The sequence below is a fragment of the Oenanthe melanoleuca genome, chromosome 1 (assembly GCF_029582105.1).
Source record: "Oenanthe melanoleuca isolate GR-GAL-2019-014 chromosome 1, OMel1.0, whole genome shotgun sequence".
Lineage (NCBI taxonomy): Eukaryota > Metazoa > Chordata > Aves > Passeriformes > Muscicapidae > Oenanthe > Oenanthe melanoleuca.
This window is the reverse complement of record NC_079333.1, coordinates 94,383,511-94,410,687: the sequence shown is the minus strand read 5'-3', so window position 1 is coordinate 94,410,687 and position 27,177 is coordinate 94,383,511. Positions and strand designations below refer to the sequence as shown.

Genomic DNA, 27,177 nt, shown 5'->3' with positions numbered 1-27,177 from the left:
GTACCCTTCTATAATGAGTGCCCCTGGTTTCTTTTTGGGGAGCTGTAGGCTTTAGCACTTCTTTTTATTTCCCTGCTTTTTTCCATGCTTTATGAAAAGACTGGACTGAAGCCAAGACTGAAGAACAAAACGAGCACTGAATAGATGAGAGATTGTAGGTGGGATGCTGAAGTCTATGTGAAGAGTGGGAGGGCAGTTTTGAAAATCAGAACTGGATGTAAATTAACAAAGGATTGTCTTATTAAATCTGACTTTGTGGAGCAAAAGGCTAAGTTTGTGTCAAGGCTGAACTCAGTGACATTTATTTATAGACAAAAAAAAATCAACAGGTAGCCTCCCAATACCAGTCCTATCTCAAGCTCTTGTGTTTTGAGATGGAGCAGCAGTATTAACAGGAGTATATCATAATGATACCTTTGCTGCCTTCTAAATTGCTGGCAGAAATAGCTCTTCTACAAGTACAAGAGGCACTTCTACTTGAGTGCTGGCAAGTGCGACATAAATATCTAGGATGCTATTTCAGTATGTCCAAGTATTCAGAAGCTCCAGTTAGTTTTCTGAGACAGCAGTAAGTTTTGACAACAGTATTGGAAGGTTCACAGCAAAGCTAACTATGTTGGATTGTCTTCAAAGTGCAGAATTAAGGCAGCAAAGACTAAACACTTGAGCATATTATTTTCTTGCTCTACCAGGCAGAGGCATGATAGCTGAGAATCTCCCCTCAGCTGTAATGGACAGAGGGAGCAAAAAAGGGTGGTTATGTGTGCCAAAGTCAAAAACGTAGCCCTTAAAATTCTGGAGGAGCATTTGAAGTACTGTTGAAGGCTTCATGTACTAGTGATATATGAGAGGATCTTGCCACTGATGAAGAGAAAAATTTATGGAGATTGGGTAACTCAAAGCCTTGTTTTGCTTCTTCATTGTAAAGTTAAAGCCTTTGAAGCCCGCTATGCAGTACACTTGTAGAAAACTATGCCATGAAATTGCGGAGCTGGAGTAGAAGCTGAGGACATCCACTGGAGCTTTTTAAAATACAGGTTTCTAAAACCCAGGAAAATGTTACTAAGGCCCTTAGATTAGATAAATAAAATCCATCACTTTTTAAAATTATTTCTTTCCCTCTGTGTTGTTGACTGCCTTTCATAAGCAGAAATAGAACTCCCACCTGTTTAAGAACACATCAACTTTTTCTTTCATTTTGACTTCCATTATAATTCTTCAGGCTTTTTTCTTTGGTAGGCCTCACATCTCTGCAATCTGAGCCATCTTTGAGACTAGAACTTGATGAGACCTAGCTACTGGAAAAGCCATACAGAACCATCTGTTCACTTTCTAAGGGATTTTTTTTTCCTTCTGTGTTCCAACTAAATGTTAGTTGTTGGTGTATGTTCTGGATCTGGGCCGTTTATTACCTTTGATTCTGTAAGGTAATTAAAGTGGCTGTAACTACAGTGGTCCAGCTGGAAACAGGCAGTCTGGACAGAGAACTGTATGTACCCCAACAACTGAGTCACATCTCCTTGGCCTGCTGCTGGCCACCAGGCATTTAGCTTGGCAGCAGTCATTGACATCTTCACGAGGCTTTGCTAAGGGAGTCACAGCACTGGCATCTTCACACTGTTAAGGTTGCTTACCCTCCTGGACTTAGCTCCCTCCTAACTCAGTGATTTTCTTTGGCTGCAGAGATAACCACTATCCATGCTTAAGCCTTTATTTTTGCTCTTTCTTACAGAAATTTGAGACTGAGACCCCTAAGTGCAGTGCAGACTCAAGTCTGTGTTTTATACTGTGGTATAATTGCAGGGATTTTCCACTGTTATTTGTTAATTTGGATTCCATTTTCCTAGTAACCTGGTATAGCTGAAAAAATGAACCCTAATTTTCAATTTTTTGTAAAGTACTTGCAAGATATATGACTGCTGCACAACTGAAAACTTGTCATGCTTTGATTTTATCCACATGGAAAGTTTGTCTACTTTTGCATAAGTATTTGGATTGGGTTTTATAAGCAATTCTTCGGTCATTGGTTTAAAGCTGAACACAAGCAATTACATTGCACCAAGTGGCTTCACGTGTATTTCTTCTTTCTCTTAAATATTTAAAAATTAAAAGTATTCTACAAGTTGTCTTTAAAATTAATTTTTGGACTATGTGTCAGTCTTGTTTGAGGGACAATCTCTGTATTTTAACTTCTGAGTCTTGGATCTTGTAGATAATCTCAAATTGCTCTTCAGCTATGTGAGAATGCTCTTTATTACAGCTCTGTGAAGCCTTTGTAGAAATGGCAAGTGTGTATTCAACTCCTGAAAGCTTGTGAAGAATTTGCTGCAGCTTATGGTAGAGCTTCTCAGCCTTCAGGAATGTAAACTAGATTCAGTGACATTAAAGATAGATGTTCAAAAGGAACTGGCACATGAACAGAATAGGGATTCTAATATATTTTTTAACTTCTGCAATTGTGCTATTTTAATTGACTGAGAAAAATAATTAAATGGTTTGGAGTTGTTTTTAATGCCTAGATAAAATAGATTTAAGCTTTTTTTTTTTTAACTATTTTGCAGTAAATGTGACTTGGTCTGCAGAGCCTTCACATACTTTCCTCCACTGCTATTCATCCTGAGGTTTGGCAGTAGGCTGAGAGCTGTGCTTTAGAAGCAGAAACCTTTGCTGCTCAGCACCTCCCCTCATTTTCACTTTTATCTTGTTCTGCAAACAAAATGCTAGGCTGAACTTCTCAAATGTAACTAGCTTCTGCCCTGGTTGCTGGTTATCTAAATCTTCTTGGTCTGTACAAGCAGGCTTTTGCTGAATAAAAGTCTTAAAATATTTTTTTTTTATAATTTTTGCCTTTGTGGCTTAATCTTTTGCTGTGTTATTGTAGGAATAAAGTTGATGTTTCCCAGTCTCATCTCATATTATGACAAGGATGTATCTGTTTAAAGGAGGGAACATTGAATGAGACAACTTGCTGGCTGATATCAATGCCTGAAGCACAAGATTAGCACCTATGTTGGCACCGGAGGAAATCATATAGTTTATTTGCTGTATTTACCAATAATGGTATAGAAGTTTGAAAATCAAGAAATTACTTTGGATGATAAGTGCTTAAAACCTATTATACACTGCAGCAATCCAGAAAATAGTAAGAAGAGAGGGGAGAGAATTTTACACTCATGTATCACTTGAAACTTTTAGAGGATGAATTAGTAGGTAGGATTAATGCTTTTGAATAGTTAGGCTTGATGATTTTTGAAGTGTTCAGTTCAAGTTCATGTGAAGTTGATTCTGGTATTGTGCACTGATTTTTCATTGCCTGTTTGGGGAAGATGTTATTCTGAGGAAACAGTCAAGGAAATGATCTCCCAGCTGTTAATTTTGGATTTCTGAAACATCAGAAACACTGAAGTCCTGAGCCTGCCTAATAAATTCTGCTCACCAGTAGGAAAGCATGCAGCTGTTTGAAGGAGTAGGTCTCACTGGTAAAGAAGGGAGGCCTACAGTCATGGGTTTCCTCCAGGGACAGTCTGTAACCAGAGGTTATGTCTAATGTATTTTCTGTTTAAAAAAAGGAAATTCCAGATTATGTTTGTATTTTCTGTGTATTTTTAATGATAAGTGTATTGATATTGCACCGCTTGAATTAAGTTATGAAGAGGCCTTTTGTAACTTAGGATATTCTGAATGGAGGTTTCAGCCTTTTAAAGTTTTAGACCTTCCAGTCTAAAAGCAAGGATCATTAAGAAAGAGAGATCTAGACTGTGACAGAAGTACCAACTGCACAATGAGGCATTCCAAGAAGAGAATTTTATGTCAGAAGCAATCAACTGCTTTGACCAATGACTAAAATGTGCGTGACTTTCAGCAAGGACAATGTACTTATATGGATTTTCAGTCTTACTGATGCTACATGGGGAAAAAAAGCCCCACTCTTTGTAGAACCTTTTCTTTGTATAATCATCATACCAACAACTTTTAGTAATAGTTAAAAGAATATAGCAAACACATCACCCATGCTTTCACCTTTAGGCTGATTGTTTCAGGGAGTGTGTTTGCAGTGCATGGTGTTGCTGGGGAGGGATTTCAGTCCGTGTGTGGATTGTTGTCTGAGCACTGGAGAGGAAGATTTGGGAAATATGCCTTGCCACCTGGGTTGAGGTCTCTGCTCTGGCTACTGATTTGATTACCTTCAGGAACCCAACCCCTTGCCTTCTGAGGATATTTCATGCCATCTACAAATTAGCATCATCCTGCTTACACAGAGGTCCGCTGAAGTGGGAGCTTCAACTGCAGACTTTTCCTGGACTCCAAGGAAGCATTTTAGGCAAATGCATGCTGTGATGTGAAACCTTAGGATATGACCAAGACATCCTGGCAGCTGTGCTAAAGCCTGAAGTCTGAGCAGTAATGCCCAAAGAAAAGTAACAGCTGTGTTGGCTGTGGTGAGAGAAGAGGGTTTGTGCGCTAATTTCTTGAAAGAGACAGGAACTTTCTCTAATGATTGGGTCTGAGGGCTTTTGTGCTTTTCACTAGGCATCTAGAAATAAAAATGCTCAGCAAAATTGTGGATGTAGTAACTTTAACCAGAAGAGACTAAATTGCAGCTACAAATCTTTGGACTGTTTCCCCCTTCCCACTCTCCTGTTTGAATCTGTTATAGGGAACATGTAGGGTGTAGGTTTTAACATACCCAGCATTTGCTTAATCTGCTGGGCATCCTTTGCAGGCTGCAGAACTGGCTGCAGTGGCTGGACCACAAAGGCCATTACTCCATGCTTGCTCCACCATCCTACACACATAAAGGGGTGGGTGCCTTTGGGCATTTGTGCCCTGTGCAGTGTATTGCCCGGTAAGGCATTGAGACAAGGAAAGTGACAGAAAAGGTTAATTAGTCTCAGAACAGCCTTAAATGTGTCAGTTGTCCTGGGTTTTGGGAGGGGAACAATACCCCTATGTGGTGTTGCCCTGCTCTGTGACTTTTGGGCAGGGGACACCTAAAGCCACCTCATGCAGTCAACGCTGGCATGTCTTGAGTTTGTTGCTCCCAAGTGCAGCTTATTTGATCATGCTGCAGTCAGTCTGGATTTAGGAGAGTGATCAAACGTGCTGAACAGCAACTCTGTCCTCACTTCCAAGCATGGCTTTATGTCTCTAGTGGCAGATCTCTTTTTAAAGCCCGAGTTTTGTTTTCTTAAACATTTTATCCTTTAGAGTGTTGCACGTGCATTTTAGGTCGCTTGAACTGGCTTCCTGTCTCCTTGCTTGGATTTTTTTTTTCCATGGTGTTTGTGAGTCAAAGAAAGAATTAAAATTTTCCATGTACATACATACATGCCCACTTTGGCTTTTATGCTTCTCTCACAGTCTTTTACCGTGGGTGAGCGGAACTCTCGGCAAAGAAAGCAAACAGAGAGAACAGACCCATCACCCCTCACCCCCTGAAGGAGCAGAGGGCATGTGGAATAAATCAAAATGCAAAGCATAATAACAAGGTCCCATGGGAAAGGGAGCCGTGTGATTGTGTGCCGGCGTGCACTCCCCTTGGAGACGGCGGCCGGGGGGCTCACCTCACAGCGGCTGGGGGCTCCTTTCTTTCTCACTTGCATCTCCCCTCCCGATGTCACCAATCCATTCACTACCCGGAGAATTGATTAACATTTGTCGGGAGACGGGGAAAGAGGGGAAGAGCGGAGGGCAGGAGGAAGGGGGCGCGAGCGGGTGATGCTGGTCCCCACGGTGTGGCAAACCGAGGCACAGGATGGCTATTTTATAGCTGGGGACCGTGGTGACGTATAGCTGAGCGAGCTGGCACAGCTCCTCGTGGACCAGTCAGCGGAGCGAAATTGAAGCTGACAAGACTTTTCTGGCATTTTGGAAAGGACTGTAATCTACTGTAGGGGAGAACAGAGCCGCTCAATCACCGCCGCTGTAAATAGGAGACGGAAGGGAGTGAGAAAGGAGGCGAAGAGAAAAAGTGCTTGCTGGGGGGGGAGGGGGGGGCGGCATTTTTGGTGGATGGTATGAAGCCAGCCATGGAAACTGCAGCGGAGGAAAATGCAGAACAAAGCCAAGAGAAAAAAGGTACCCAGGGGTCTGACAATAGCCTGTTTAAATCTTTTCATTCGGGGGCTTAAAGAGGTTTAGGCCAGTTTTGTCACTTTTTCAAATAGCTCTTAAACAATCATTACTGCATCTTCGGGCTTTCAGCCGTCCTTTCCTGCATGGCTTGACAACAAATTAATAGAGCATCAACCTTTCTGTCTGCGTCTGTATTTGCTCTGAATCTGTCCTAACCCTACCCGAAATAATGCTTGCAAAAGAAGTCTTGTTATTGCTGCGTCTTTGACAGATTTTGGTTAATTTGGTTTACAGAGGTAGCGTGTGCCTGTGTGTTTGCATGTTGTTTTCGGAGCCGTAATCTGGTGTTTTCATCGAGACTAGCCGTGTAGCAAGGCTTTGCAATGCAGTGTGGGAGACCTAGGTTATAACAACATATAATAGATTATAATGTCACACAACCTTCGTGTAGTGAGCTCGGTGCCAAATGCTACTCTGATTTTTAAAATTCCTGTTCTATGGTGTCATCTGGCAAATGTTACTTTTGTAGCTATCTGCCTGCACTATGATAAGGGGGAACAATGCAGTGAGTTTTGCAACGTTAGATTTCAGGATGTGTTAATCACTGAGAATTGCTGCTTAATGGAGAGAACAAATCCATGGTAATGGTTCTGTGGTAGGAGATGGCAGCGCTGAAAGAGAGGTGCTTCATCCATCCCCCTTTACAGGTTGACTCTGGTCTGGAGTGCTGAACTTCAGAGCGTAAATTCAACTCGCAAGGGACATTTTCTTTCCGTGTCGTGTAATTTGTGTCAAATAACCTTTCCTCTTCAGTGTGGCAGACTACACTACAGATAGCAGTTTGTTGGTTTTTTCCCCCCGAATGATACAGCAGCAACAAAATTATTTAAATTTCCGCTTTTTATTTGAGTCGTAGTACATTTTTTAACCTGTTATGTATAAGCAATCTGAGTATCTCATCTGAGTATCTCATAGGCTTAAGCAGCTGATAAACAAGTAATGCATTTTCCCAAGCAGAATTCTTTCATTGATTGTTAAGCAGTTCAGATATAAACATGATAAATTCTGGAAGTGTCCAGTAACAGATTTTGTTTTCCTACTTTGAATCTGACTCCTGCTACACACTTCATATAAAACGAGCTTCAGTTTCAAGTAAATGAAATTTGTCAAGTGATTAGACATAGTACTACATAATCCCTTAGGGATTTCACAAAAGGAGGTCCACTGATGAGAGATTAAACTCTGAAAGCCATTAGTGTGTGGGGACAATAACCCACCTCACCACAGATTTTGTATAATTAAAGTACAAAATGTCCTGGATAGATTGACTATAAAAACACCTTGAATTGATAGATCATTCTTCAAAAATTACACCAATTCTTTCTTCTGATTGGCGAGCTTCTTTTAAACCAATGGAATTCATGTTACAATGAACACTAAAGAAAGTTATCCGTATGCATTAGCAGCTGCGCAAAACAAAATGTGTTGCTGACTGTGTTTATGATGAGTTTATGGCTTCCCTTTTGTTTTGGCAAGGATGAAAGCACAATATGTAGAACAGTAAATCTTTTTCCAAGGCAAGGTGGTTGATTGTTGCTTTCATCAAATGCAAGCAGGGAGCCTCCTATCCCAATGTTACCACAATTTCTTAGCTTTTTCTATAATAATTTCATACTTTGGATCTGTTATATATGTATGTAACACTTGCAGGCTTTGTTCTTGTTCTCCAGTTCCTGAAAGTAACACATGGTCTCCCACATTATGCTCTGTATTTCTCTTCACTTAAATTCTTAATATGCTTCACAGCAAATTAAAATGCAGAAAGCTGAAACAGTCCCACTCCTAATTTCTGTAGCAAAACAAATAGACCAGATCCCCCTGCAAAGTTACTGCTGTGAGGTAGTCATGGAGGAGACGCATTTGGTTTTGAGGGGCAGATTTTCCTAAGTGCTAAATCTGTCGAGTCCAGTTGGGTTTTCAGATGGGCTCAGCAGGCATCAGGTGCCTCTCAAATGTCAGAATTTTTCAATAGGACTCTTTCACCAGCAGCTCCTGAGGAGGAAAATGGGCTTTTTCTCTGTGTAAAGAAACTTGCAGGAAAATGCTGCTGCTTTATTTTGGGGTATAGAACAGAAGAGGACTCCTTCATTTCCTCTCTGGACCACATCTCTTACTTGTTATTCCTCACATGCTTGCCAGCCTTGCAACATTCTCTTCTTCCTCTAGGATCCCACCTGGACTTGGTAATGGCCATCCTTTACGAGATGCCCTAGATCAAATGATTTCAAGGCAACTGCCACAGCTTGAAGCAGTTAGAGTCCCATCACAGGGTCTTTTAACTCTTCCTTCTAAAAATTTAATTGCAAAACCTAAGGAGATAAACCATCATATGAAGAGGTTTGAGAGATGCTGCTATTGCTAAGGCTGAGCAAGGGAAGAACATGAGCATTCTGCTTTGGATATTCAAATTCACACTCCATATGCTTTTCACTTCCAAGTTTTGGGGAAAGTATCTGCATTTAACTAATATCAAATTGTGCTTTAAAGCTAAAAGGTGTTTTCCCTTTACCAGAATTTTAAACTGCATGTTTCTGAGCTGTGTTTTCAATGCAAGTGCTTCTTGATGATGTGCTGCAGTTTTGTGAAATAGATACTTGGAGGAGGTTGGGCGAGGACTACATGCTGTCTGTGTACAGGGCTCCCAATACTTGGGAGAACCCTGGAGAGCAATGCTGCTGGAGCATTTGGCATGAACAGCCAGGTCTGTTTTCAGTTTGAGCACCTAAAGCAGTCGTACGTGACCTGTGCTGCCACACAGGTGTTGGCTATCCTATGTGGACAGCCAGCTATTTTGGACTGCAGTGTAGCTGAGACAATTTGCACAAGCTAATGTGCTTTATGAATAACTGCAGATTGATAAATGAAAATGATTCAAAATTATTTAGATTTTTTAAGTTTGCTAAACTTTATAGAATTCCCATTCCATCTTGTAATAATTTTCATGAATCCCCTGACTGATTCAGGCAGCGATTCTACCCAGCTGATGGATCCAGTGTTTATCTGACATTTGCTTCTCTGCACCCAGATGAGTGGCTGCTGCCCCAGTTTTTTTAATTGGAATTGGAACAACCCTCATGTTGATGGAGATAAGAAATAAGTCAGCTTTATGCTGTGTATCAGCAGCCCTTATCAGAGGAGAACACCATGGAAGCTGAAGCAAAATGTTTAACGGATACTTTGCAGGGCTGCAGGACAGATTGGATGCATTTTAAGGATGAAGGTTTACAAATTATTACAAATGACAGGGTTTATCTTGCAGGCATTAAATTAAATCAAAACGTGAGGACTGGGCAGGCAGATTTACTGAGGTGGAATAAATAAGAAAAACGAAATGCCGTTTTGCATCAGCAGTGAAGGATATAGATCCTGATACACATTAACAGAGACAAGAAGTTTCCCTTTTCATTTAACTGTGAGAAATACTACCAAATTGTAAAATTAAAAAAAAAAAAAAAGAAAAGAAAAGAAGAAAAAAAGAAAATAAACCCCAACTGTGGATGACCATGGTGGATTCAGCAATTACACACGGGATGGAAGAAAGCTGTGATACTAGGGTTTAGGTTCCTTATATGAATACATGTGATGTTCAAATTGCCTATGCTGTGCTGAAGAATAATGAAGACCAGTTTGAGCAGCTGTACCAAAGGTCCCTTTTAATTGGCTCTTCCCTTCTTATGTTCTCTTGATAAAAGAAGACCTTGTGCTCAGTAATAGCTGCGAGCTTTATTATTTTTATGGTATATGAAGCCTTGTTTCATCTTTTAAGCTCTAAATAGACAACTATATACTAGTCAAAAATAGAAAGAAAATGCTTTGCTTCTCTTACACTATTGCACACAGTTGTACAGATGTGTTTAAATGAAGCTGTAAAGCGCAATGTGAGTAAGGAATGGATTGTCGTGCAGTTTATTTCACTTTTAGCAAAGTTATTTTTACACAGTGAGCTTATGACATTTTGATGCATCACAGATGTATTTTTCATAATAACAAATTGAAAGAAGTGTTTTTAAAAATATGTGTTATGATCATCAACCAAAATTTTAAAGGTACCTACTTAATGTTAGACTCATACAGTGGTATCAGAGCTGTCAAGCCACTCAAAGGTTTTTAGTACACTGCATGTTTTTCCCATTTAAAGCAGCTGATTGATCTGTTTCACATCCACTGACAACAGTAACTGCTCTAAGTCCCTGAAGAATATGACTGTAGGAAGAGAGGTCCAGCCCTGGGAGAATCTGGGACACGCGATATTCTGGGGATAATAATTTGGCAGGCTTAGTGATTTAGGTTTTAATGAATAGGATTTGGTTTCTAAATAGGAGGGGGTTGAAAAATACTCAGAGAATGTACTCATGCTGGTCTGAACAACCTCGTGAAAGCAGAAAACCTAGACATATGTGCCAGGGGATATGGTAACGGGGGGTGGGGGAACCCAGATGGCACTGTACGCACACAATGGATTTTGCAGCAGGAGCAAAGGGGGCAAAGGAGGGGGGGAGGGAAATCTCCTTCAGTTACTCTGACCCTTCCCACATTTTCTGCCCAGCCTTGCTCCTTGTCCAATATTCATCACCAGACCATCAATGACCAAACAACACCCTTTCTTTGCTCCTATGGACTGCTTCATCAGCTGAGACAGATGAATATGAAAACTGTTTCCTCTAAAACCATATGATAAAGGCAGCAAGCACGAGGATGTTGAGCACTGTGAATTTGATTACAGGCGTGCAAGATGATTCATCCCAATGAATGTTGAACACCACAGCCGCCATCCGTGTGCCTGCGTGGTGTGACATGAAAACATTGTCAGTTCTGTAGCTGCTGTGTCTGTGCAGGATTGAGGACAACCTGGTTCTGACAGGAGAGCCGTGGGAGCTTGGCTGTGGGTGGAGGGTATTGTAACCTAGACCAGGGAATGCAATTAGTGCAGCTAGTTACTCAAAAAGCAAAAGGTAAAGAAGCCCTTAAACCTGTTTCCTTTCACAACTATTCAGGGGACAGAGTTAAATTCCAGTGGATATGGACTGTGTGCAGTAGTTGTTATACCACTGGAGGCTGGGGAGCTTTCACCTGGTGTTGATTTTACATGAGTGGGCCTGGGTGGGTCCCAGCAAAGTCACCCAGTGATACTCTTCAGCTTCAAAGTTCGTATCAGGCACGCTCTAAGGGCCACCAAACAGCCCAGGCATTCACTAAGGGCTACCAAACAGCCATTGCTAAGTGGCTCTTTGCAGAGCAGTGAAAAACTGAGATTTCTTACGGAGTTTGAACTGTCTCCTAATGAAAGGAGCACTGTTACTGCAAAACCAGAAATTGCTAATTAAAGAAACCAACTCCATAGAATATTTTCATTTACAGAAATGATGGTTCAAAGTTTATATGATGTCTGTGTGTTTCAGGGTTTGATGTTTGTACCACAGGAGACAGGTGACTTCACCAGCATTCCCCCAGGCTAAGGGAGAAAAGGAGCAGCCTGCTCTGCTGCTCTGAACACGTGCATTTGTGGCCACTGCTGAAGAAATCTCAAACTGTGGGTTCAAGCTAGAAGGATAAAATCTTAGTGGTGAAAGTTTGGTTTAGATGCTGCTGCAGTGCAAATGAATAATTCTTTTCTTTTTGGAAATCTTTTCCGCTGGTTATTTTTAATTTTATTTTTTTAAAAATCTGAATCTATTGCAAGTGTCCAGTAAGTAGCCTCAAAAAGGCAGGGAGCAGACATTGGGAAGGCAGAGAAGAGGAGGTATGAAGTACTAGCGAAGAATTTTGTTTTCCATTTTGTATCCAATTGAATTATTATGGCATTCCTTGTGATCTCCAAAGCAGGATTGTTCCTCTCTGAGCAGAAGGAGATGATATCATCCTGAGAATGTGCAGTCATTTTGGAACACTACTTTCAACACATTTTGAATTTTGTTATGCTCATAAGATGTGGAACTTGTCTTTCCTAGGAGGAAGAGTGAGCCATACAATACAGAATAATGTCTTCTCTGGAAGATTTACTGATACCTGCTTGCTGGTTTGTGTGTGAGATGCAGAGAGAGGAAAATTACCAAGCCACAAAGTATCCTTTAGAGAGCCATTCATGCTAAATTTATGTACAAACCCCAAAAGGCTCTTAGTACTGGAGTTCGTTTGCTGATAAAGAAGACAAACAAATTCTTGGTTTAAATCTCTAGATCCAGCATTTGGATTCAAGGCCAAGATTTTTTTCTCTTCTTGACGTATGCAAATGTGGCTGTGCCAAACTCGTCATTGCACAAGCAGCAAAACCACAAGGGGAGCTAGGTCGAGGAGCTTCTGAGACCCTCATAGGCTAGAATTTATGGCATTTCTACTTCTCCTACCCCCTGAAATTTGTCTCTGATCTAGTCTACAGTAGATAGCATTTTCATCCTCATAACCTTCACTTTCTCCATGTGCCCAAATGCTGCCGAATTGGATTTGCTTCAGCCAGAAGTGATGGTTGCTTTCTCATTTAGCCACTGCAGAGGGGGACTGTGGTGCATTTTGAATATAGGTCTGTCAGTCTCACCCTGACAGCTTTGACAAGGCCATAGTGGTTGGTACCAATGGGGGACATGGAGGCTCAAAAGTGGTTTGATGCTGTTTCCCACCTCTTCCAGGGGCATGGAAACCCTGTGGCAATGAATGTGTGAGTGGGTCAGGTGAGTTACTGCTGTGGGTCTTGTTGTTGGGCTTCCTCTGAAAAGACAAGGAGAAGCAGGACTATTCTTCTTGCCATGAACCTGGAACAAACAGTTTTCAGTACACTTGGTCCAGATTTTGGATGTGAGCAGAGCCTAGGTGAATTAAAGCCCATAAACTTTTATTTTTTTAATGCAAGAAAGTATCCGAGCAAACTTTTGTGTTTGCCCTACCTTGACATAAAGCAATAACCTTTTTCTTTGACAGCATTAGAGTATTTTTTAAAAACAGGTAATGTGATTTTCCATGATTTTACCTTCTTTTACTTCTGGAGCAGAGCTTTTTGTCATGGACAAAGAGAGGGAGACGTGTGAGTGGGTGGGGATAAGGAATAGAGAGCCTTTCCTTATGTGTTTTAACTCAAATCCTAGGTAGAGTTTTGGCTATTCAACCTTTCTTAACACCTGTGTGAGCATTTCCCTGTTGATCATCCCTCCTAATCTCTTCTCTTAGTCTGTAAGGTTATGTTGTTTCAGTTCTGAAACTACAGTGTGTATTTTTTTGGGCTCTTGTTTTTAAAGTTAAATGACTGAAAGTACTGAACTAAAACTTGCTGGTGACACTGACTTTTTACCACCTAAAATTGGCAGTGATCACCAGACCAGAAATGGAAATTGGCAGGTACCACTGGATGTACAGGAGTTCAAGGCCACACCGGTACCATCATGTGCCAGCATTGAGAGGCAATATTAGTCCTTTGGGGATTCAAGGTAAATAAAGGGCTGGGTGAAAGGGAAATGAAGAGTCCAGAAATGATAGTAGCATAAACTTAATGCTTTGCAGTAGTCCTAACAATTTAAGATAAACGTTCCTCTGTTTTTCTTGTTTTGTTTGTTAAGGCTGTAAGGAGTCTACTTCTTCTGTATGAACACTTGACATAAATTTGAATTTCCTTGTTAATGCTTGAAAGACAATAATGGTGGTGTGAGGGATAGCTTCCTTTTAACTGTGTTCCCAATTGCTTCAAAACTGTTTACAGATGAGATGAAATAGTATGGGGGTTTATGCAGATGAGTCTATCAGACTCATCAGCCACAAATGCAGAAATGACACTAAAGCAGTGACAGCACATCTGACTCACTGGTATCCTACAGTATGCTTCCTAGACAATATTCTGTGGTTTGGTTTGCATTTTTCCTTTGCTAGAAGCACTAAGGGCATATGTGAGAGTCTAGAGGAGGATTTCAGGTGAGGCTGTAAAATGGTTTGATGATTCTACATGCCTGTCCTTTCGATGTCTGGCTTGAGACCTCAAGAAGATCCTGTTTCATTTTCACAAAGCTTTATTTTAAGGGTCTGTGGGGGAAATGAGTTTTGAAGCATCTCAGAAAAGCACCTGAAATCAAGTCTATGATTGATCACATTAGAAAATTCTAGTATGACTGATGGATAGTACAGCAAGGGATGTATATGCTCAGAGGCAGCCTTTGCAGCTAGCTCCATCCAAAATCTTCTTCTCTTTATGGAGCTGAGTGACTGAAGCTTGACAGCTTGTTTGCTGGAGATGCCTGCCTCCGCATCAGAGCCTTTAATAGCAATGCAGGGAAATATTCACCAAAGCTTGCTGCCTCATCCTTCCCCTTTCCATTTTATTTTCCTACTCTTGTGCTTTAGGATTCAAATGCTTATGTATTTCAAATGGCTTTTTTCCCCAAAAATACTTAGCTCACAAATTATGATCTCTGTCTCCAGTATCAGCATTCATTTTGACCATATTTTAGGACAAGTTACCTGGGTGATAGGTTTGGGGCTGCCAGAAGACATTTCCAAACTTCACATTTAGTGCACATGGGATATTTTACACACAAAAGAAATGCTTCAAGAAGTAGTGGTAGGTTATGAATTCTGCCTCCCTGGGCTGTGATGGACATGGAAGGAGCAGGCCAGACTGTGGTTATCAGGGTCTTGGGCCCCTTCAGCTGTCCCCAGTGATGAGACATGTCCATATGTGCTGGCACAGATGAGCCAGGACATGGAGATGCACAGCCTTCTGTTACAGCAGCTGGGAGTCTGGCACCTAAAATGGTGCTAGAAACCCTTGTTTAGGCAACTGAGCCCTTTTCAGTCTGCCTTGGGAATCGTTCTGAACTAACATATAGGTAAATATGCTTGCCATGAAGGAGTTGAGGATGAAAGGGTACTTGTTGATGGCATAAAAAAATCCCCTCCAGCAGGGCCCAGAAATGCCAGTTCAAGGAAAGATGTTTTAAGTGGCTGCACTTAAAGAAATCATAAGTCTTTTAGGCAACAATGAAGCCTCTCTGAGCAGGTCTTGAGTAAAACCAACCTGCCAGTGATGGATTAGCCACTGTGAAAATGCTCTTGTCCCTTAGCTAGGAGGGAAGATGTCATTTCACTCCCAACACAAATCCCTGCTGTAAGATGCCTGCATTTAGCACTGGCCTACAGCTCCCCACTGCCATGTGGCATTGGCTGCTGGGCTGAGATAACCTCTGCTTCTTTGACAAACCACAGCATTTCTTTGACTTTGTCTCCTCTGTCAGTGTCCAAATGGACATCACTATTGAGGGCACCTCTGTCGCAGTCCTCACAGCATCCACCTCTTCTCCCAGGGTCTCCACAAACAACATGATCTCACTTCCCTAATTTAAGCATGAATCCAGCTCTTGAGCAACAAGGGAAGAGTCAGTGTGGGAGATTCACTGCAGTGCTGGAGCCAAGACATCTCCAGAACACCTGCAAGCTTAATGAGCCTTTCAAAATGCTAAAACAATTTTTTTCTCAGAAAGCAAAGTACCATCTTTTTCTCTAGAAAGAGAAACTTTGCAGTAGTTGTTTAACATGAGCTTAGCTGTAGGCACGATTCCAGGTTCAGGGGGTGTTGTTTGCTTTATGGGAATCTTTTTTCTTGTTTTTTTTTAAACTTGCTTCCCCCAGATGCTGGCAGGTGTTTCAGCTGCTCTGTGAGCACATAAGGGCATGTGAATGTGGAATATCTCACTAAAACAGCCTTACTGCTCCTTTGCTGAAACAAACTCAAGTTTTGGAAATGGTTTGGTGGGGAAATAATGGCATGAAAGCTGTTGCAGGACAAAGGACTTCTACAGTTACTGTTCAGTTTTCTTATTAGTCCTCTTGTTCCATAGTTGGGTAAAGGTTTGGGAAGATCTTTGCATCTTCAGTTATCTCTTAATTTGAGAATTTACCTTCTGGATCTGAGATCTACCAGGCTGGAATACATAAACACACACACACACACACACACACATGCACAAGTTCACAGGTTTTGGCCCAGTTTTCAACTCTAGGGAGAGAGAGGTTGTGTTTCTTGTTTGCTTCTTTATAGCTTAGGGAGGAGTCAACTGGGGAAGCGGTCGATAGCGGTGGCTGAAATCCAGTGTGGCAAAAGTCTTGTCTCCTGCTGAGTGCTGAAGGCTGGTGGAGGGTGAGGTGAGTTACAGCTGGCAGAAAGGTGGAGCTAAGAGTTTCAACTCCAGTCTTCCAGGTAAGATATTCACCTTTGATTAAAGTAAAAGCTTTCAAAACCATGTCAGCCAAGGTACAGGTGAGTCTGGAGGATGGCTGGATCAAGGAAGATCAAATGTCCTTACAGATTTTCACAGAGTTATGGAAGTCACCCATGGAACTGAAATGCTTAGGTGCCTTTGTATTTCCACACTGAGCTTGTCTAGACCTTCAGGCATTTGGATATCTTTGGCAGTCTGACCATTGCTTCATCTCTTTTACCTTTCTTTCGGAAGTTTGTCCAAAATTATCGCCTGGGCTGGCACCTATTGAAGCAGCAGTTCCTGCATGTTGACCCTGCTTGAGCATTTTTTCAAGAAGAAAAAAATAAGGGAAGCAAGGGGAGGGAGGCCACGGCAAGGGCAGAAATGAAGGAAGGTCTTCAGGCCTGTTGAGCAGAGAGTTGATGTTTCAGCTGAGAATTACAGCCCAGTTTGGACCAGCAGCTGCCCTGGCTGATGCAGTGTGTTTGAACTTTGAGCTCTGCATGCCAATGAGCACTTCCACATGCTCAGGCTGTGCTGAATCCCAAGGGTTATTTTGGATGGTCAATACTAGAACAAGTCTCAAGGAGAAATAATGCCAAAGCTTATATCAATAATGCCTGATCTGTCCCCTAAGTAAGAAGTCTCTTTTTCAAATCGCCAGCTTATTTTTTTTTCTGAAGAAGTAGCTTAGAGCTAAGAAATACCCCTCCTCAAGAATTCCCATTGAAATCTGTTTGAAGTAAGGCCTTTTCCAAAGTATAAATAAGGTATTTTTCTGGTATGAATTCCACTGTTTCATAGGCCAAAAGTAAAAGAGAAGACATGAATTAAAATGAAGTTCTGCCTGACCTTTGTCCAAAGACAATAAAGAGACAAGAGCAATTCTCTCATCCTACCATCTTACAGGGCAGCAGTGTTCTTCCAATGCATACATTTCTCTCATACAGCAAACACCTGGGATGGGCACTTGCAATAAGTATGGATGGAGTGATTTCTCTTCTATAAATTTTACTGTCTGGAAAAGATGACTTCAGAACACCTGTGAGCTTAATGAGCCTTGCAGAGGTTGGAATGATATAGATGAGGAGTGTGTGTATTTCACTAAATTTGGGGAAGGTAAACTAGGTAAGGCATGTAAAAAACCCTTTCAGATCATCTGTCTTTGTATGAAATAGGTTTGGTTCCTGCAATGGGAGTGCAATTTTTTTCCTATAAGAACTGCTGAACTGATAAGAACTGATTTGGGAAGAAGAGATTTGGAGGGAAAAAAAAGAGGGTTATGATTACTGCTGTCTGTTCTTAGAGTCCTCTCTGCATCATTTAACACCATCCAGAAGAAACAAATCTTGCCTTGGTAAAACAGCCTCTTCTCCAATTTGAACATCATTTTTTCTTTAGTGAGAGAAAAAGAATCTCTTTTGCTGTGGATGAACATTGATAACCTCTGAAAGACTATTTGATTTATTTGGGCTTATTTGTTTGTGGATTTTTTTGTTAATCATGGTATAAAAAAAAATATGCTTGATTTTAAACCTGTGCTGACTGTATTTTTGCAGACAAATTTAGGAGCCACTTATTATCATTATTCATACAGTACCACAGAGATACTTGGTGCTTTGTGGATTTGAAGAAGGGTCTGCTAATGGTTCCTCCAGGCTGTGAAATTTTTGTTTGTAGTGTGTACCAATTGTCCTGCTTTCTCTGTGTTGGTTTCCAGCGCAGGTGATGTGAGCAAGACTTCTAGTTCTCTTCTATACAAGAATATGGAAGCATCTAACTGATAACAGAGAATAAATACTTTCTCAGAAGAGGGGAACTAGCTGTATGACAGTGCTGAAACCAAATATCTTGTATCTGTACCAAGAATAACTAGAGAAATTACAATTAAAGCTGATGACCTTCAGAAAGGAGCTACTTCTTCAGGTAGCTCTTAAATAGTAGAGGTTGGGATGAGGTTTAATGGATGGATCAGACTACCCCAGATCTCACAGGTTTTTACTTGAAAGAAGCATCCTATGCTGGCCACTTGGAAGCATAACAGAAGTGGTCTTGCTGCATTTCAGGTCTGGTCCTTTGTGGCAGCCCTGATGGCAGTGTTCTCCAAATGTGGTGCTGCCTCCATCACAGGAACTCTACTGGCCAGGAAGGAGTTATTGGTTAACAACCCTGGAAGAGGGGAATGCAAATACAGTGAGGAGATTATCAATCTGGCTAGACTAAAGAGCATTTACATTAAGTTTTCTGGCTCTCATTAGTTAATTTTCAGTATAAGTTGATTTCACAACTTCTTATTTGTGTAGGACAAAAAGGCAAAATTAGGAAACACTGAACTTGAAAGCAAGTTTTCTGTGGAAGAGCCTTAAGAGGTCTGTGGGAGGAGAAGAAAGGATTTTCTCTATTTGAGTTCATCACTTATTTAGTCTGTTTAATGTTATTCCAGAAGTGTGGTGAGTGAACATTTCTTCTATGTAGTAACAGCAGTTTTAGCTTTGTGTCAGGTTTTGTAAATCAGCAAAATTTAAGATGAACAGGAAGAACAAAGACTTCCATGTGATTTAATGCTGAGCCTTTTTATTTTTAGTCCCTAAAGCATGGAGAGAAAATTGTCACAGGCTTCAAACTTACACTAGTAAGGTTAAATATTTTATCTTGTGTTGTTGCCACTCACCCTTGGCTGCAGGTGCAGGTGACAGATGTGAGGAGTTGCCTTATTGCCAGGTACTGGCTTAGTCTCATGCAGAGAAGAAAGTGGTAAATTCCGATTTTGTTTCTGAGGTATTAGCCTATTCCCACATCTCTCACTGCTTCTTCTGTGGCTGTCAATCATGCAGCAGGTAGGAAAATCTACATTCTAGCATGCATAAGCCATTCAGAATGGAAATTTTGAAAAATATGGTGGGTGGCAGACAGTAAAATTGGCATTTGCTTTCATTGACATATAAAGTTCATTTTCTGACAAAATCCAAGGTGGTTGTGGCCTCCAAGGGTATTATTCATGCTTGGTATTGGGTAATCTTCAGCACTGGGGAAGCAGGAGGTGAATGTCAAGTACTGAGTGGGCCTCTTACATTTATGTGTGAATTGGGAGTAATGCTACCAACACCAGTCTCCTGTGGATGTGTAGTAGTAATGACCCCGATTTACATGTGATGGCTGCATTTAAGATGTTATCTAGTGCTTTCAGTTAAGGTGTTATTTAGTGCTTTTTTTTCCCCTTGGATTTTTTGCAACCTTCATTTTTTTAAAGCAGTTCCTCCCCACATGCTCCCTGAGCTGTGGTGCTGAAGCCAACAGAGCTTGTGGTTCTGTAGTAGAACATGATGTGAAATTTCTGCTGTGTCTGGTCTGGTGTCTGTTAATTTCATAACAAAAACAGCATTTCTTAAAATGTGTTACACAATTACAGGAAGTAAGAGAGCAGGAGAAAATGATGTCCATTTCTTTATTTTTCATGGAAGGGGAAGAAACCAAACTTCTAAGGAAAAGAAAGTGGGAACTAACTCAAAGACAGCCACAGGATCCTGGAGGTTTAGCTCCCTGAAGTGGAAAACTTTTCAAAGCTCCTTTCAGGTTTTCTTGGTTTTTTGTTCAGTAGTGACCTTGACTATGGGCTGGCAGTTAGAACCTGAGATGTATTGAGGCACTAGTTCAACATAGGAGGTGTTTGGAACATCAGACAATAGGCTGGTTTTCTGTCCAGGAGGTGTGGATATTCCTCCTTTACATCATGTTTTCCATGCTTTGCTTTGAGGGATGGCCTTTTGAACATCAGCCTTTTCAAGTCTTGGTTTCGAGAACTGATGAATGATCTTCCTAGAGCAAGCCCTAGGAATACTCAAGGAAGCTACCTGATCTTATTGCACTGTCTTTTGTCATTTCCAAAACACAGATTTGACTGTGTAGTAGAATGAGGTAGTGTGTGAGAACTGCCTCTTTTCTTTTTTCTTTTTATTTTAAGACCATTTTCTATTAATTCTGTATTACTTTGCCATTTTGAGTTTAAATCTTAAAGCTTTACTTAAAGTACCAAAGGAGGTTTAGCCACACAATCACCATTTGGCATGGGAAATTGAATGGCTAAGCCCCTGCATATATGCAGTAGGCTGTACACTGCTGAGCAGATTGTATAATTGTTCATCATACATTAAGCAACCAATTGCTGATTTATGTACATATGTAGGTTCATCCTTTACCAATTTCCTGTGACTGATAGCTTCCAGGAGATTAAAAGAATAGCTGGTTCCTGTTTCTTTCTCTTCTCTTTATTTTTGTCCTTTAGCAAGAATATTCGTGTGTGTGTGTGTTTAATAGCATTCATTCCCTAGAGAATAATCTCAGTCTTTGTTTTAGCTGGCCTCCTTCTGAGTGTGTGTTAAATCTGTAGCCAAGATCACAGGCAGCTCTGGGCAAATCATTGGGCTGTTATTAACCTGCCTCCATGGCAACTGCTGCTCGCCAGCCTGAGGACAAAAAATGTTTTTATTCTGCTGAGTTGCACAAAAGGTTCTAGTGATGCCTTGCACAAAATGGCCATTGAAAGGGAAGATGCAGTGATGTGTGTTTGTGCTGTACAGTTTCATATTTAAATCGTTTTACACTGTTTCATTGGAAATGGATATACAGCCGAACAGTTCAGCGTTTTGGCCATATGAAAAGTAAAAGCTAGCAGAAAATTGGAGCTGAACTTATTTTAATACTACTTACTTTTGTCAGTTTGAGTTCACAGGCCTTCAGCCTGCAGTTGTCATCAGAGTGTTAGCAAGTTATTTTGTGAACATGAACTAGGGAAACATCTCCTGGGGTTTCAGTTGTGCTGTGTAAAGATAATTGCTGACTTAAGAGTTACAGAGAGAGAACATAAAGGTTTCCTGGAAAGCTTACTAATTGTTTTCAGAAATCCTCTGCCTTGCTTCAGTGCTTCTTTGGGAAGCTTGGTAAGCGTATCTTAGTTCTTGATGAGCTTCAAATTGTAGCTGGTTTTGAAAGCTGCTCTTAGCAGTATTGTTTTAGGCTTGTGTTAAAATTATAAAATCTGCCATATTGCTCAGGCTAGTCATGGCTTTAAGCTGCTCATAAAGAGTGTTCACAATGGGATCTGGGGGGAGGTCTGGCAGCCCCAGCACGGCGATGAGGCTGTATCCTGCAGTTAGTTACCCTCTGGCAGGAGGCCGTGCAGCTCTGCTGTCAATTTGGGTGCAGAATGACTATGTATGGATGGATGCTGTCTCTTGGAAACATGCTGGCTTGGGATGCTTCATATGCTTTCAAGTTGGCTGTGTGCTGTTTCCAGGTGTACCAAAGTCTCTGATTCCTGCTTTGGTCTTGTGGTCAAGATGAGTAGTTCCTGCAGTTCCACATTTGGGCAGTTCTCTCTGCTCAAAAAAAAGTGCTTGATTTAGACACCTCTGAGGTGTTCTTTGGTTTTGTTCTGCACTGAGAAAATGAAGGCCACCCAAATTCTGTGATGCCTTTTTACTTGGACGGCAGAGGAAGACAAGGAGTATGGCCACAAAGACAATCTGTGCAGCTGCCAGTTGCTGAGAGGTGAGAGGGGGTCTGCCACTCTTGCGTTGTGTTCAAGGGTCTGTGGATTAGTGGCAGATACTGTCATATGTTTGGGTAAGGGATCCAACAAACTCCTCAGGGCAAATGTTCTGCCAGTGGCCTGGAAAGCTGGCTTGGCAGTATGGGGTATTAAACATCAATTCTGGGTCTGCATTAGCTTTTAGTTTTGTCAGGCTGCTCCCATTTTCTGAAACCAGCTGCTTTTCTTTTGGATCTTGTCAGTCTCTTGGTTTTGCTTCCAGCTGTTTTTGTTTCCTGGCTTTGATAGGATCCTCCTGCAAAGCAGTCTGTGGGATCAGCACGATTTAGGTGATCAACCTCTCCACACTAAGCAATGATCAGGCATGGGGTCTCCTGCTTTAGGAGTATGGCTTGAAAGGTGGTTTGTTTTGTTCTGGGCTGTGACCACATGTGTGTTGTCTGCTGGGTCAGAGCATAGTTACTTTTGGGTAATCTTTCATGGCTAATCCTACACCAGGTGCATGCATTTCTTGGATTAACTCTGGGAGGTTTGGATCTGACCTGGGAGCAGATGCTAGGGAGGCGAGCCAGCCTCACGTGTATGGCTGCTCTTGCGTGTGAGCTGCTCTCAGGCAGATTCCCCAAAGCAGAGGATTGCTCTGCAAGGTTTGCTGTCTGAACTCAGCTCTGGACCTCTGTGATAAAATGAAAACCAGAGATGATTTCCTCTGATAGTGTGCATTTGGATTTTGTTTGGCTCGTCACTGCTGAGCTGTAATGTTTGTTCATTTGGCAGTACTTTTGTCATGAAGATAGTTCCTACTGAGTGGACTCCAGCTGAGGACTAGGCTATAAAACCTTCCCAGGCTTGTTTCTATACAATTAAGTCTTGTCTGCAGTTAGTGAAGTAGCATTTCGTAAGTAATTTTGATGGTGATAGCTGCTTAAGCCTGACTAGGGCATTTGCTAGAGACTCTCTAAAAGAAGAGTTTCTCACTTACGAAATGGGAAATCTTTCAATTACCGGATCCATATTATTCCCCAGTGCCTCATGGAAGTGCCTGCTCTGCAACTCATTCATTAGTGGGAAAGGGAGGGGTGTAAAAATAAACTTGCCTCATGTGGTGGCTGGAGACTTGCTGATCTTTGTAAGGAGTTTTTTGGGTGGGAAGATGCGATGTGATGTCCTCATTTGCCAGCTGTCTTCTTGCCTCAAACGCTTTGTCCATGCAGCGCCTTGCCGTAGCAGCAGTGGCTGTGCTGCCACGCTGGCCGCTCCATTAAGCGTTGTCTTAATGGCTTGTGTTTTGCGCAGTTGTATGAAATGCACATTAATGGAGACAGCTTAATGCCATCACCCTGAAGTAATGAATTGGTATGGATTGCCATTACCATTATAGCGCAGTTAAAAGCTGTGTTTGTTTCCGATTTACATTTCCCAGCTTTGTAAGCAGATGGGTTTTCAGGCCACGCAGTTGGAAGGAACCTGGCAATTCAGCTGCAACCTCCTTATTACAGTGTTCGTACAAATTGCAGCTCTGGGGGAAGTGTTTTGTTAACTCAGACCAGTTAAACAATGCATTTCAGTTGATCATGCTGCTGCAAACTGTATTCAGGGATCACTGTAAATCCAGTGTCTCCTGTAAAAAGCTGGAAATGTATTGTCGATGTAATACAGCTTCATACAGCTGCCCTCTACAAAAATTGTTACTCTTTGGACCCCATTCGATTTTTCTGTTTTAAAAGTATTTGTATCCCTGTAACCCTATGTGGACTTGTATAAAAAGATACATTGGGAGTACTGAGAGAGTTCTGGGTAGTTAAGTTTTGTGGACCTAAATGTATTCATCTTCCAATGAAAGTGCAAAGTATCTCCTACTTTTCCAAGGCTTCACTGTCTTGAGTATTTGCCTCTTGCTCCCAGAGTGTTGCCAGCATAGCTGGTGCTCCTGCCATTAGTAAAGCTGAAACATGGTGAGCTCTGGATGAGCAGCTGAATTGCAATGGATCACTTTAGACAGTGATTTTTTTGCTTTTTCCATTTCATAGGCTGTCTCATCGATCTCCTCTTGATCCTGTAAAGACAGGAGCACTCAGCCCACTTTCTGGGCTTTGAGTCCATACCAACAGATCTGTAGGTCACTGCTTTAGAGGGTGATGCTGTCTTGTACCACGTATAGATTTTTTGCTTAGCATGTCAATGCCTGGGCCTTTTATTCCCTGTGGCTTTTACCAAGTGGAGAACATATTCTTTTCCTCATAATTTGCTTTTTGCTCATGATGTTTCTTTTGCTTTCTCTCTTCTGCTTAGGTTGCTTTGAATGTTGCATTAAGTGCCTAGGAGGAGTGCCATATGCTTCGCTGGTGGCAACCATTCTCTGCTTCTCGGGGGTAGCGTTGTTTTGTGGCTGTGGCCACGTGGCGCTCACGGGAACCGTGTCTATCCTCGAGCAGCACTTCTCCACGACTGCCAGTGACCATGCTTTGCTGAGTGAAGTGTAAGTATGCCTCCCATTCCCATTATTCATCATAGCACCCTCCTGCTGAATGAGTAGAGATGGTTTCAAACCTCAGTCTCCATCCCTAAGTATTAGGTTGCTTGTTTTTGTAACAGCACTCAGTCATTTACTGGTGTTCACATACAAAGAACCTAAGTGTGTATCCTGGTATGCCTGTTTACACTGGGACCAGTACTATTCAATATCTTCATCAGTATCACAGACAGTGGAATTGAGTGCACCCCCAGCTGCTTTGCAGATGACACCCAAGCTGAGTGGTGCAGTTTGCTTACCTGAAAGAAAGGATGCCACCAAGAGAGACCTTGAAAGCCTTGTGGAATGGGACTGTGTGAACCTCATGGTGTGCACCAGGAGCAAGTGCAAGGTGCTGCACATGGATCAGGGCAATGGCCAGTATCAATACATGCTGACAGATGAAGGGATTGAGAGCAGTCCTGTCAAGAAGGACTCGGGGGTGATGTTGGATGAAAAACTGAACATGAGCTGGAAATGCACACTCACAGCCCAGGAAGCAAATTATATCCTGGGCTGCATCCAAAGCAGTGTGACCAGCGGGTGAGGGAGGTGTTTCTGCCCCTCTACTCTGGTGAGACCCCACCTGGAATGCTGCATCCAGGTCTGGGTGTGCTCAACACAGGAAAGACATGTTGGAGTGGCTCCAAAGGAGGCCACCAAGATGATCAGAAGGCTGGAGCACCTCTCTGTGAAGACAGGTTGAGAGAGTTGGGGCTGTTTAGCCTGGAGAAGAGAAGCCTCTGGGGAGACTTTACAGCAGCCTTCCAACACCTAAAGAGACCTACAAGAGAGGTGAAGAGTGACTTGTACCAGGGCCTGTTATAACAGAACAAGGGGAAACGATTTTATTTTAAGAGTAGATTTAGTTTTTGTTGATGACATAAAGTTGGAAGGGATGTCAGGAATAACAGGGAAGCATGGTTCTGTCCATCTCTCTTCAGAAGAAGCTAGACTGGTATATGAGAAAAAAAGAGAGAAAAAACTAGAAAAGATCTGCAAATATAGCCTTTGGATATAACCACTGGTGAAGTTTTTGGGTCTTTTATGATCCCAGAGCTTCTCTGTGAGGCCAGAGGAAGGCCTGGAGTGCTGCCTTGGGTCCCATGCCCGGCAGCCAGCCTGGCCATGTGTGGCTGTGACAAGGGGCCCCTGTGATCAGCATGGTGGGCTATGTTACATACAGGAGGGCACAGGCAGCAAGCCAGGCAGGTGATACTTGAAGGCTCTGGTGTCAGGGCCCTATGCAGCACACTTAATTCTTATTTTCTTTTTAATTTCTGTTGTCGCTGACTCCCCGTATAGGCTTGCAGGCATAGACCTGCCAGTTTGCTGCATGCTCTCTGAGCACTGGTGCTGGTCCCACAGCACCATTGCAGGGCTTCCCCTGTCCACAGGACCCTCGGTATCCTGACCTGCTCTGGGGCTGCTCCCCACTGGGGTCTCCTAGCACTGCCCACACTCAGTCCCTGGCTGTGGCCAGCAGTGTGTCCCCAGCTCCAGGGCATGAGCCACCAAGGCCCTGCAGTTAGACACAACGTTTAGTGAGAAAATATAAGCAGCTGTTCTTCAGCAGCTGGGTAACAAAACACCCTGTGCTTGCATCAGTCTCCATTTGAGCAAAATAGAAGAAATTGCAAAAGCAGCAGTCACAGGCAGCAAGTTTTATGTTTTGGAGAGTTGTTGACAATATTTCTTGTCATGTCAGCACCAGCAGCTGGGGACATGCATAATTCCTACCAAAGCAGCTCAGGGTTCGGCTCTGTGGAGCCAAGGGAGTGACAAGGGAGAAGAGGTGTTAGAAAGGGGCAAATTTAAGACTACAGCAACATTAAAAAAAAAATTAAAAAAAACAAGAAAGAAAGAAAGAAAAATACATTAGTAACACACCATTTGGAATAGACTTTTTAAACCAGTTTTCCTATTACTAATTTCTGGTAGATGCATTGAGTCTGTCCTGGACTATTAATGATGGCAAAATTATTTCTTCTATATGCTTTCAAATCCTGAATTCATTTATCGTTCTTTAAAGCACAGGTGCAACAGATTTATCCAGTTATTTTTAATCCATTTGGAAAACAAAGATAACACTTCCCACATAAAATTTTAAATGAGCAATATCCTATTTTGATACAAGAGTAGCATTTAACTATATAAATGGTAATCATCAATTTTCTTTAAGCTAAAACATTCAGCTGCTCTTTGGAGGTCTATGCCAGCAGCTACTTAGTGGAGCGTGGCAAGAATCAGAAAAAAATATCTTGAGCAAAGCATATTTATCTTCAGAAAACTGGTAGTGTGGATATATAAAATTAACCTCTTGGTTCTGTGAATAGTTTCATCCAAAATAGCCATCCCAACAATCAAATTCTTTTTAAGAACTTCAGGGAAATTGTGCTAATAACAAAATAAGACTTCTGAAGACCAGAAGTGTTATAGGGAAGATCTGGCATTCTGGTTCTCCAAAACAATTAGCTTTAGATACAGAAGCTGATTGATAATATTTAGAAATTATTCTTTTCATCTACCTATTCTAGCTAAAGGAAAAATACAGTGTTATTGCAGATGGTAGATTTTTAAGGAATCAAGAACTTTCTCAAATAACATCTGAGGGAAGTGCTTATACCATGTGCCCTAAGATGATCTTCCTCTGAGTGGTTCCAGAGTACCTAAAATGGAAGCATTTCCTAAATAACTCTTCAATTTAAAAAAAACAAAAAACTTTACATTTTGAGGTGCTCAACACTGCTGTGACTTAAAACACTGAAACTACCAGCTCACTTGGAACTACCCTTCCAGCTGTAGAG

At 41.8% G+C, this 27,177-nt stretch overlaps 1 protein-coding gene across 9 annotated transcripts in view; it reads left to right on the top strand.

The window, feature by feature from the left end:
• Positions 1–27,177, top strand: part of GPM6B (glycoprotein M6B) — a 105,459-nt gene that overhangs the window by 67,771 nt on the left and 10,511 nt on the right. For 2 of the 9 annotated variants that reach the window (XM_056501611.1, XM_056501620.1), the window contains exons 1-3: positions 6,018–6,078; positions 13,431–13,550; positions 24,151–24,337. In XM_056501611.1, coding sequence (XP_056357586.1) covers positions 6,018–6,078; positions 13,431–13,550; positions 24,151–24,337 — 368 coding nt within the window. Of the gene's footprint in view, positions 1–5,513; positions 6,079–13,053; positions 13,072–13,430; positions 13,551–24,150; positions 24,338–27,177 lie in introns of those variants that run through there. The other 7 variants (XM_056501556.1, XM_056501562.1, XM_056501602.1 and 4 more) reach the window with 5 other exon arrangements.